Source organism: Dipodomys spectabilis, unplaced genomic scaffold, assembly GCF_019054845.1.
Source record: "Dipodomys spectabilis isolate Male_0828 unplaced genomic scaffold, ASM1905484v1 ptg000024l, whole genome shotgun sequence".
Classification (NCBI taxonomy): Eukaryota; Metazoa; Chordata; class Mammalia; order Rodentia; family Heteromyidae; genus Dipodomys; species Dipodomys spectabilis.
In genome coordinates, this window is record NW_024870701.1 from 16,613,497 (window position 1) to 16,626,326 (window position 12,830).

The 12,830-nt window shown below is 46.1% G+C and overlaps 1 protein-coding gene across 50 annotated transcripts in view; it reads right to left on the reverse strand.

Annotated features, from left to right (window-relative positions):
- Nucleotides 1-11,617, reverse strand: part of Celf4 (CUGBP Elav-like family member 4) — a 274,062-nt gene extending 262,445 nt beyond the window's left edge. For all 50 annotated transcript variants that reach the window (XM_042675067.1, XM_042675053.1, XM_042675036.1 and 47 more), the window contains exon 1: nucleotides 11,332-11,617. In XM_042675067.1, coding sequence (XP_042531001.1) covers nucleotides 11,332-11,617 — 286 coding nt within the window. The remainder of the gene's footprint in view (nucleotides 1-11,331) is intronic.
- Nucleotides 11,618-12,830: the final 1,213 nt, after the last annotated feature.

Consider the following 12,830-nt stretch of genomic DNA (forward strand, 5'->3'; position numbering starts at 1 on the left):
GAGAGGCGACCTTCCTTCCCTGGGTAGGAGCAGGGTGCGGGGGACTTCAGGACATTTCCCTGCAGCTCCCAGGCTGGGCAGCTGCTGGACTGCAGCAAGGCAAGGCAGGCCGGCCGGCCGCAGGGCGCTTTGGTTACAGGGGCCCTCGGCGTCGCGAAAGTTCTTTCTCTCGCCGTCAGAGGGCAGGCGACAGCCAAAGGAGAGAAAGGAGCTCCCCTCCTCCCCCCAAACAGTTTGGGGGTTCTTCCCCACAGTCTAAAAGGGTCTAAAGCACTGGTCACACCTCTATGCTCCTGGCAACTCTCCCTGGAACTTCTTAGAGCAAGGCATTGTGGCTGAGAAGCAGACAGGGCTGCTTTGTGACAGAGGACCACTGAACTCTAGTGACAGGAGCCATCCTCCCCCTCCATGCTAAGGGGCTCCACAGGGGGAGGGGGCAGTACCAAACGCTGGGAACTGGCCAGGAAGGCTGGACGGTGTGCACTGGGAAGGGAGTGGCAGTCACCCTCTAGGTCTGGGTCTAAGATCCTGGATGGAATTTGGCAGTGCTCAAGTAGTCAAAGGGCTGGGCCTTTGTGGATAGGGTGGGCAGGGAGCAAGTTAAAGATTGGATGGAGAGAATCTGCGGGTCCCTGAACCCTTCCTTATGGGAAGGAACCACCTTCCCCAAGATGCTCCACATCTCATCCCAGACAAAGGCACCATTTCTTCGTCCTTCTTTACAATTGACGGCATCTTCCTTAGCTTCTCTGCAGCATCTCCACACCACGAGCCTGCTCTCTAAACTCCCTCCAAGCTGCCTTGTCAACTCTGGGAGGAGAGATGAAATGAACAAAAATCCTACACCAGGAGACACTCCCTAATTCCCCCCCCCCCCCTTCCATGGCTCATCCAGAGGAGTCCTCCATACAGGGCTTTTCTCCTTTTCTATCCTTCCTCAGAATACCCTTCTGGCTATTGCCCTGCGATTGCTAAGGACGGCCAGGGGTATCCTAAGCCAGGGCTTTAGTGGTCAAGGAATGAGGGCTCTGGGCATTCCCCCAGGGATTTCTAAGGTCAAGAAAGCAGGGACTTCTTTTTCCTTTTTCTTCACTCCTCAGTAAGAAGTAGTCTTCTGAAGTCTAGAACACATCCACTCTCCCAGCAAAGAGGATAGGATGCAACCTGAGCCCCTGGTCCCAAGGACTCAATCAAAGTGATTGATCTGATTGGTCGCTTTTTCACCTGGGCTACTCCAAACTACAGAGTGCACCCAGTCACCTCTCAGGGCCGATATCCCACCACATAAATGAATATTGCTTCAGCCTGTCCTCATTCCCCTGGAGAAAGACCTCTTCACACAGTGGAAACAAGGATGCTCCAGGCCTCATCTGATGAGGCCAGGCCAAGCCAAATATTGATTTGACAGAAAGATATGGATATGTTGCATAAGGTTAGGGGATCTGATTTCTTTCTTTTCCTGTTCAGAGAACACCTCTCCTCCAGCTCACCCTGCTGGGAAGCAGAGGCCGGATGATGAACAGTGTACTCAATCGGTCACCCAGGGATGACTTTATTCTGGTTTCCTCCCAGGAGTTTGTGAAGCCCCCCAGGGACAAAGTTCCCTCCTTCTACCACACAAATGCTACCAACATCTTCACCTCCCTGTGTATTCTTAGAAGCAGTCAATATGATTAATTTTACATGGGCATAGAGTCCCTCTAGCCTCACCCATCAGCAGGGACATGATACAGTTTCTGGTTATATTGGTCAACCAAGGTATTGATATTATTAATAATGGATATCTATATGCTGACCTTTGTCCACATAACTGAATCACTTTGGGCTGGCTGTCAAATTTCTTTAAAAGGTATTGATAAGCCCATTACTGGAAGGACACGTGCAATCTTAGGTGTGTGACTTTCACTCATCTGGGAAAAGCTACCTGTGTTAGGTGAGCTGGTGTGGGTAGAACAGTGTGCAAGAGAACAACACTTGTGTGTATCTGCTTGTGTGGTGAGTATATGTATGCATCTAAGAGTATCTCTGTGTGTGTGTGTGTGTGTGAGTTTGTTTTAAACCCCGGCTCTTTTAGAGCTGATCAAATAGTCAATTAGAGCATTATAGGGAGGTAACAGAATCAGAGAATTCCTACAAATACACTGTGATGTAGTGTTTGATCTTTGGATGCCTCTTGTCTCCTAGGACTTGTGAGAGGAGGCTTGGCTTTATAAGGATATTATTAGGTTGATGCCTCATTCTCTCAATTTACCTGTCAGGGAAGAGACGGCATTCACTAGGAGCTGTCTGGCCCCAACCAGCCACTGGAGGTGCATCGAAGGCTGTGTAGCAGTCTGTGGACTTTGAGGGCATGTTACTCTCAGCCTCAGTTTATCTGTACAGTGGCGGCAATTCATCTGGCTGTATTTTCTTAAGGCCAGAAGAAGGGAAGTTGACTCAGTTCAACCGCTCAACATTCTCAACTCCCAAATGAATTCCTGACAGGCACTCCTGGCCTTGTAGATTACTTGTTAGGTGGGGCCTGCTGTCTCTTAGAAGGAAATAGGTTTGTGGGATTTTGTGGCAGCAGGCATGCTTTGTATAGTTGTGCATTGGAGCATATAAGGTCTCATTGCTGTGAATCTGTTGCGACTATATCCTGCCTACCTTCATGGATAGTGGTGTCAGAGACTGTACCTCTATCAACTTGATCTACAGTGATCCCTGTTTAGATTCAGACATGCTCTCTTGTTAGGGACACCCCTTCATTCGTCCCCGTGAAGAGAAGCCGGATAGCTGGAGAGATCTTTGGGATCCTCAGACATAGTGTATGAATAAACCAGACATGGATTAATTAGGTGTGACTGCATCATTAAATTAGAATAATGAACAAACAGCCACGTATGGCATTCAAATCTGCCTAGAATGACTCCAAGGGTTGCTTTCAAATAAGTCACCTGTCAGTTTGTAGGTTTGAGGGACTCTGGAGTGTGAGGTTCCCATCATATTTTTTGAAGTGTGTTCTTTAGGCACCATCTAACCCAGACAAGAGTCATCCTTCAGTGGGCACCCAGCTTCCACAACTAAATCCAAACAATGACTTGGTTCGATACAGCATCATCTATGCACGCTTCAGCTGTGCACATTTCTCAGTGTGAAATACAGCAGTGGCACAGGTGCTCGAGAGGCGGGAGGGAGAAGTTAAGAGGCGTGGGCATCGGATAGGAAATGTATCGATCCCATAATATTTATGTGGATGTGCATAGCTGCTTGTGCATGTTCTCTCTCTCTCTCTCTCTCTCTCTCTCTTCTCTCTCTCTCTCTCTCTCTTTCTCTCTCTCTCTCTCTCTCTCTTTCTCTCTCTCTCTCTCTCCTTGAATCCCATTTCCATGAACTCTTTTTCTCTCCTACCAACACACTTAGCATTTCAGTCAGAAAGATTTGAAGGTGAACCAAGTCTTAGCTGTGTAATTTTAGGAACAGCTGCTGAAAGGCAGACCCTAGCCCTGGGCAGAGAGCACTGCATATACTTCCAGTCCTAGGACAGAGCGGCTGTACAGAAAGAACTGTTTGTCTTTAACAAAGAAGAGGAAGTGAACCGCTACAAGGGGAGAAACTGGGAAACTTGCTGGCCTCACGGGGCCAGCTGTGGGGTAACCTAATACATCTGGGGCTTTGTTCGTAAGATCTCTTAAGTATCTAGAAACCTTTGATCTGTAGGCACTCTTAACAAAGGTGATAATTAATTAAAGCAGAGTGTATTGCAGTAAAGTAACATCGCGGTCAGTTTATATGCTGTCCAGAGCCAGGCTTCTGAAGTCTCTGTCAATTAAACTCTTGTGGGAGACCAGCTCATTATCAGTTTCCCCTCCCTCTGAGTTTGATCAATATTTTTGGTTGCTCTGTCCTCACAGAATCAGGAGTATGTCTGTCTCCAGGAGGGCACCCATTTATTTACATCTTGCATTTGGTCACATAGGATTTGTTTCCAAGCTGAGCTGCTGAGAATTGCTCTGTTTGAGTCTCAGTTAGCTCATGCTGGAAGGGAGATACAAGCAAGGATAAGAGAAATCAAATGTGGAGCAAGTAGAAGTAGAGAAATCTTGCAAATGCAGGATTCTGAAAACATTCCTGTTCTTGAGGGGCTCAGAACTGGGGAGATTGCTTATAGGCTCCCAACTGGCATTCTTGTTGGTGCCAGTGGGCAGAACTGTGGCTTGGGTTTTACACCCACCCAGGGACCATTGAGAACTTGGAAGGAAGTACATCAACTCAGGAAATTCCTCTTCTGCCTTTTCTACCCTATTACTTATTTTTCTGTTCTAGCATTTTGTACGGCACCTCTATGTGGCCATGTGGAGCACTTACCTCCTTCTTCAGGCCCCACTTTTTATTTTGGGAGGACTCATCTTCAGTAGCAGGAGAAGAAAAAGTGTGAAGGAACGATGGTGGATGATAAAAGGAGTATGGCTAAATTGGAAGAAGGGCTTTCTTCCAGTCCTGTAAGCTATTTGGATAGGATAGGATGCTTTCTGTGATAGTTGGAGAGGTGCATTTAAAGGAAAGGCAGAAGTAAAGGGAGTAAATGTGTAAATGTGTTTTCTTATTATGAAAAGCTATAAGGGAAGGCAAGTGGATGTCTGCCACACCCTGCTTGCATTTAGGAAAAATGCAGCACAGCACTGCTCAGATGGCCTATCCCAACTGAGCTTGTCAAGTTCTCTGTGTATGTGTGTGTGTGTGTGTGTGTGTGTGTGTGAAAACACTACAAAAAACAGTAGACTGATATGCCAGGGGCCAGTGAGTGGGTTAGGGAAGCAGTGGGTAGTGACAATTAGCCCTGCAGAGAGCTGGGCTCTGTGTCTGGCTATTCAGATTCCAGATGGAAGAACATTTCTAAAATGAGTCAATGGGTGAACAGAAGCAGGGCAGACTTCAAAAGGTGATGGGTGGGGAATGATGATGGGATTCTCTCCCAAACCTGGACTTCAGGGTAAGAAAATTGGACAGATAAAAAAGAACACACCTCCATACTGGAACTTGGATCATTGACAAATCCAAGCCATGAGCTCTGAGGCAGAGGATGTATATAATAAAGAGGCCAGCATCCTTCTAGAGCCTCTCCTTTACTCTCCCATCCTTCTCCCTGAATTTGTATATGGCTTTGTGCTCCACAGTGCTTGCATTTGTCACCTTTTCCTGTGCACACTTGTATCTATATGCACACACTCACACCAACACCCACTCAGCCTGCAGCATCTTCCTCTCCTCCCCCCAACCCCTGGCACCCACAGATATGCTTGTTTTCACACCTTCTAGCTCCTCACTCAGCATGTCACATGGGATTTCCCATCTAGGTTCAGAATCTGCTGTACTCTTAGGCTCTGTCAAACAGTATCCCCCAGCTTCTAGCTAACATTTTGACCCTGTAGCATTCAGTTTTGCTTTTTGTTCCCCTTGCCTTCAATGTTGGGTCTCATTCTGTGTTACATCTCCTTTTCCTCTGCAGCCTGTCCACCTGAAATCCTTTTCACCTGAGATTTCTCCTGGTCAATTTAGAAACTGACCATCTCCTGACAATGTCAGAGGTGTAAGGTTTACAATGTTTTCCCCTACTTATCTGAGACAAACTTGAGGCTGGCTTTTTTTTTTAAAAAAAAAAAAAATCAACCAACAAGGTGATGTTTCAACTCAAACATTAATCAGATGAAGCTCTTCTTATCCTGGTATAATATATGGTATAATGGTGAGGATAATGATGCCAATAATAGTGATGACAATGACCATGATAAGTTGTCAGAATGAGTTGAGATCAGGGCATCAGGAATGTACCTGGAATCCAGCTTTTTGAAAAGGATAAAATCTCTGAGAAGTTTATAGTGGATCACCTGTGGGCATAACTATGGCATGATTATTTTCAAGCTAGTCTTCCATTCAAGGAAAGTTTTTGCTTTGTTTTACTTTGGTCTTGAGAATTCACAAACACCCAGTCTACTAGAGTAATGGGTGATGAAAATAGAGAAAGTGGCTATTTTCAATCAAGGGGCCTCCTTTAATCCAAACTAGAATTCCCATTAAGGCAGATGGGGTGGGGATGAAAGTGTTAACATATCTCTGTGAATTGCAGTGAAATCTAGGCCAGGCTGGTTTTTATATGTGCAAAATGCCATTAGTCATGCTTATACACGTATGTATCTATGTGCACATATGCATGATAATTTATCTGTGTGTGTTCATTCTGGAAAAATCTGTTTTAAAGATATATGAAATTAGGCACACGCACCAAATAATTCTCAGTGTTTTAAGTTAGCTAGTTATTCCAACAATTTTTTATTTGCTTTTAAATAGGACACATCAACATCTGGAATCTGAGGGTTTTTAAATGATGGCTGTTGCTTTGATATACATTAGCTGTGTGATCACTACTACTGTTCATTGTCGTTGGGAAAACTTCTTTTTAAAGTATTTTTTCTTGTTTTCTTATTCTGGCTATTCTATTTTCTGCATCTCTGATAGGGAACAGGGAAAACTGTAAGTGTGGAACAATTCATTCCATCTCTTTCCCTGGACAGAACTGATTTTTATTTTTTGAAGTAATTAAAAAGAAGTTCATCTTAATTGAGCTGATGCCCAGGCTGATACTTCAGTTTCACTCTCTTGGACTCATTTGAAAATGGAAATCAGATAGAGTCTCACAGTTTTAATTTACCTATTTACAGGGAGGGAAAAAAAATGAGCCATCTCGGCTAAAATCAAGAGGTGGAAATTCTATCGTCTGAAAATTGTTGCACCTTACATGCAAATATAAAACACAATTTTATGAAGACAGTAACAAATCACTGCAATGTGATAAAATCCTTTATCTTTCAGCTTTTCCCAGTTATACCCCAAACCAGGAGGTTTCAGGCATTTCCTACTCAGGTAGAGATAAAATGGGAGGTTGTGCAACTAATGGCGAGTATATTTTTAAGGGATACAGTCTCCGGAGCTAAATCCAGAGAAGATTCCATTACTTTGTCCCTACCCTCATTCTAGATGTGTGTGAGGAAGTATGAGGGGCTGATGTTCCTGCAGCTATGGCTCCTGGGTGGGACTCCTCACCCCAGGATGTCAGTGTAGGTTTTCCTCCCCCTGTGCAGTGGAGAAAATCTGAAAGTGAAATAGTTACCCAAGTGTAGATTTGTTCTGACCAGATAATAAGAGGGACTGTGATAAGGACTTGGCTGTTTAGATTAAAATGCATCGCAGGCTGTAGGAACTAGCACACATCAGTAGTAAAGGCTGTTTAAACCGTTGGGGACAGCCCAATGTTTAGATTACATTAATTCATAAATATTATACTAAATACCACTTAAATTGGACTTAAATGACTTCAAAGATAATGCATTATAATATGGCTATCCAGAGAGCACTAGTCTTTATGTTTCCCAGTAACTCAGTCTTTGCTGCCTCCTATCCTGCTAGACAGGACCAAAGTTATGAATGGATTGTCAGTTTATTTGTGTGTGTCTGTGTGTGTGTCTGTGTGTGTGTGTGTGTATAGGCCTGGGTATGTATGTGTGTGTTTGTGTGTGTGTGTGTGTGTGTGTGTGTGTGTCTGTGTGTGTGTGTATGTGTATCTTCAGTCACTGATTGCATTTGTTCTCCAGGAAATAAAAAGAAGAAAGGAGAAGTAAATTTAAAAAATGAGAGAGAGAGAGAGAGAGGGAGAAAGAGAGAGAGAGACAGAGAGAAGAAGTAGACTAGTGGGTGACCTGTTCTCTTTTCCAAGGAAGAAAAATTCTACAAAAAGGGGCAAAATTGGCCTTTAGCTCATTTCTGCTGCTACCTGGGGAATTTGCTTCTCTCTTCTTTAATCAATAGTACAATGTCTTTCTCTTTGGAGCCTAGAAAAACAATCTTTCCCAAAGTGCCTCAAATGTAGAGAAAAGAAGATTCTGAGTTAGCCGGAGAGTTTGCACTACACTGGGTTTTCTTCCTTAGGTGTTGGTTCCTTGAATTTTGATTTGGGAATATTTTTTTCTTCTTTTCTTTCTCTGTCTAGCACTCAGATCCCCTTCCCTCCAATTGCTTGTTGGTGTGAAAGGGGTAAATTTACCTTTACAATAATTACCCCAGTCCACAGCTGCTTTTTGTTGCTTTCCAGTCCAATAGCCTTTCTTGAGTATGACTGGGTTTTCTCCACAACACCCACAACTCCCTCCTCCACAGACTCCCAATTTGACTGGAGTAATTGCCTTTTAAGGTACACTCTACGCATGGCAGGTATTCCATTAACCCTTAGAACTCCTTCTTTCTTTAGTCACCTGAAATGGCAGGTGGCCAACAAATAGATACTCACCTGAAATCTCATGTATTTCTTCCCCCCTCTCTCTCTCCTGCTTTTTTAGAAACCAATAACATACATATGCCCTCTACACTGGAGGCCAGTATCCTGTTACGTTTCTCAATTTTATCCCACTATGGTTCATTAGAAGTTAGAAATTCAAAAAGGTAAGAGCCAGAACAACAAATATGCCCTGAAACCAGTCTTAACAAAGGCATGATTCCATCCCTAGCCTCATGTTGTCAATTTAGAGATGGGGAAAATATAGCAGCCAAATGCAACCCTCATTCTTCAAGCCTCATCATGATTTTTTACTTAATAGTAATTAATCACCAATAGCAAGCAAGTATTTTATAAGGTGGCCAGAGGCTTATTTTTTCAGGATTAGCTAATAAATCAGGCTGCATTACTGAAGGAGGAGTTCAAACTCTACTACTAGAGCTGAATAAAGCAGCCCTCGGAGATGGTCTCATTTATTCAGCTCTCCCGGAGCTTCCAGGCACTGTTAGGGACATTGTGGCTCAACTCTGACTCTAAAAATCAGAGGGATTGAGGAGCAGGAAGTTATTATTCTAAGGAAAAATGTATGCTTAGGCTCTGAAGGGTGAGCTGCGACAAGGAGGCACCCAGCATGCCAGAACCAACGGGCCTGCCTGTCACTGACAGACAGTTTGGGAGAAGAATTATTTGGAAAATGAAGTTTTGCTTGTCCTAGGAATTCTGGATAAATATATTTGTATAGGTGCATGTATATAAATCTTCTCTATTTTTCTTAGGGGAATGATTACAATTCTACTTCTTTACCTGAATATAAGAGATCCCAAATTACATTAGAATCATAGTGATGATATCAGCAAGGGTTTTTTGAAAAGAAACCAGGGAATAATGCTAAAGTTTATCTTCATTTGAAATAAAAAAGCAAATAAAGTGTTTCAATTGAGATTCCATAAGATGGCTAGCTCCCACAACTGTCTTTTGCCTCTAGTGGGTTATGATTTTTTTAAGTTTGAGATCTTAAATTACCACAAGAACAGACCATTAAGAATGGGCAGAGACTTCCCCACCTGTGCTGTTAATTTTTTTATTATTACTATTTTAAAATCTGGAGATCTATTAGAATGACAAAGGCTTAGTGTGATCCTGGATCTGCTTCTAAGGAGCTTGATTGGAAAGAGAAAAACTACAAAATAGGACTTGAGAGAAGGGGAGAAAGTGTTTCTTTCCCTTGAATGTTATTTCACAAACTGCATCCCCATTCCACCTTTTCAATCTCTCTTCTGCACAGACAGACATTTTCTCCATATTGGATAAAGGTTGATTTCTCTCTCCATTACAGCCCCCACCCTCACCCTACCCCCCAAAACCCAGTATATTTCCATTCTGCTGTGTTTTTGTGCTACTCAACATGCCATTAACTTTAAGATTTACTCCTCAGCAGGCAAGCTGGAAGATGCTAAAGCCAATAAAAACTGCTCTCTGGGACTCCAACTATGAAGAGTTTGGAGCTCTGTTTAGTATTCGGATGGAGGGAGGGCTGGAGAAGGAGGGTGATTGTGGTAGTGAAAACCGCTGCTGCTTAGAGAGCCAGACAGTCCACGCTCTGCGCCTAATGTGCTGGAGGATCGGCTCTGTTCATAGCCCATTTGTGGCCAAGGATGAAGCTGCTTTCTATGAGGGGGTGTGCGTGTGTGTGCATTTTCATCTTTAAAACCACCAGCTCTAACACAACGTCTTGGGCAGCTCTCTGCACTGTTTATTAAAAACAGAATGTCCATACACATCCCCTACAACTTCCTTAGCCCCATGCTCCTTCCCTGCCTGGCGATCAATCTCTCTCAGAGAGCATTTAACTTGCCCACACAGCTCCAGCACCGATTAATCCCCACCGCACATCCTATACATTACTGTTAGGGAGCAGAGCACTGGGCTAATTTCGTCACCCACCAGCCACCCACACACATTCTACAACTGAACACGTTTGGGGCTCTGCTTTAAAGATAATAAAACAAGAAGAAAACAGCCAGGCTGCAGACAATTCCCATGACCACTTTCCTAAAAAGTTGTTAGGTTTTTTTTTTAATTCTTTGATTATTCTGTCTCCCCTCCCCCAGGCACTCACTAGCAGTGATTGCTTCAAAGGAAAAAATAATGTACTATAAAGCTGTCTTCGTGGTGAGTTTGGGATAAATTAGTGTACACTCTTCAGAATGCACATATTGTACACACACACACACACACACACACACACATTTTCTCCAAAGCTCAGCTTTCCGGAAGGAAGGAGACTATCCAGGTTTCTCAGACCTCCAGACCTATACTCCACCAAGGGTATGGCTGGTTCCTTGCTAATTCTTGCCTTAGGTTTTCTTACTCCTTCTTTTGAACGTCCAAACCATCCCCTTCACTTCTCACACCACAAACCAAATTATTGAGACCCACAGCTCGACAGGAAGAGTTTACTGTTCAATTAAAGGCAAAATAAAAAAAAATCTCTTTGAATTGGTCACTTTGCTCCCTTTTAGACGGTTGCGCTCCCGCTACTCTGGCCGCGAGCAGAGGGCGAGGAGACCCATCTCCTGTAGTATTTTCAGCACCACGGCGGTGGACAGCACCTCCAGTCCCCGGCCGGCCAAGCGCCCGCCTAGCGCCCGCCAGTCCGCGCTCAGCGTCCAGGGCTTGCCCGGTGCCGCCGTCCCCATCCCAATCCTTCAAGTCACCGTATCTCGAAGCCCAAGCCCCCTTTCCACCTCCATTCCTCTTTTCTTTCTCTTTCTCTTGCGAGCTCTCTGCTCACTCCTACGGCACGGTTTCCATCAGCTCTTAGCCCCCCAAACCCAGCCTTGCCCCAGCGAACAGCTCCCCACGCACCCCAGCTCTGGTCCCCGCTGCCCGAGCGCCTCCCTCGTCGGCGCCCGCCCGCGGCTCGCTCTCGCCCCGTCTCCAGTGAGCCGCCGGCCGGCGGGCCGGTCTGCCGCTCGCCCCGCTCTTTCTCCCCCGGCAAAGTTGAGAGCGAAAGGTGCACTCACCTTTGTGCATGCCAGTGAACCTGTCCTTCAGAACCGTGAGCTCATAGATCTTGCCGAACTCCTCAAAGAGGGGCTTGAGGTCCTTCTCATCCAGGTTTCGGGGGATCTGCCCAATGAACAGCTTGATGGCATCGTGGTCCTTCATGGGAATGGTCGACGGGTTCCCCGGGCTGTGGCTTAATCCGTTCATGTGCCCAGCGCTGCCCGGGCTGCCGCCGAGCCCGTTGGTACTGAGGCTCGCGTTGTCAGCCTGTCCGTTTGCTAACGTGGCCATCTTTATATACATAGAGAAAATCTTCTTTCCTTTTATTCTTTCTCGCTCGCACTCTCTCGCTCCTCTCCCTCACTCGCTCGCTCGCGCTCACACACGCACACGCATACACACACTCGGGTTCTCTCCCCCTCGGTCTCTCTACACCTCGCTCTCCTCTCGTTCTATGCTCTCTCTCTCTCTCTCTCTCTCTCTCTCTCTCTCTCTCTCTCGTCTCGCTCTCTCCTCTCCCCTCCCTCCCCCTCCCTTCTCTCTCTTCCTCTCTCTCTCCCTCGATCTGATTGGATTTTTTTTTCTTTTCTTTCTTTTTCTTTTCTTTTCTTTCTTTTTTTTTTTTCTTTCTTTTCTTTTCTTTTTTTTTTACATTGAACAGACAGGATCTCTGTCCTTTCCGTTTAAACAGGCTGGACCGGTTCAAGTTCCCAGCCAGACCAGGGGTGGGGGCGGCGAGTGTGCGCGCGCGGAGGCGGGGAGCGCGGGGGACCTGGAGTGGGCGCGCGGTGGGGGGAGCCGCATCGCGGCGGGCGGCGGCCGGGGGTAGGGCGGCGTGGGGCGGCGCCGGCCTCGCCGCGCCTCCCCCGTCGCGGCCCCGCCGAGAGACGGTGGTACAGTCCGAGACAGCCCCCGGCTATAAATAGCGCCAGGCGAATGGCTCTTCGGGAGGCGCTGAGATTCCGAGCCCGGCGATCGCGGGCAGCGGGTGCCTGTTAGGAACCGAGCTACGGGCCTCGTCTCTTGGGGGGGGGGGGGGTTGGGGGAGCTTCTTTTGTAATAGCAGCAGGTGCAACTTTTTTGGGGGTATTTTATAAACATTAATGATCATTTTTGTGTGGTTTCGAGGGGGGGCGTTATCCACCTAAGCTGTGTTCTATTAGGGCGACAGGCTGGGGAAGGAAAGCAGGGATGGCGGGCGGGGCGGCGGCGGAGGTGGAATGGGCGCTTTTTTTTTTCCCTCCCATCTGGCTCCATTTATTTATTTATTTAGACCAGAAAAAGCGAGCCAGCTTGGAGGTAGTCCGCCCAGCGATCCGAGTGCGCATTGATCAGTGTCGAGAGGGGGGGGGGGGAAGCTACATAAATATATATTATGTGGATAAATCTATAGACAAGAGCTCGCGCGCTCGCGCTCTCTCCCCCTGATTCTGTGTCTGCTTTTCTTCTTCGCATTCCCAACCTGCCAGAGCAGCCCCAAATTTTCTCCCTCCCACCGAGCATCTACGGCCACTCG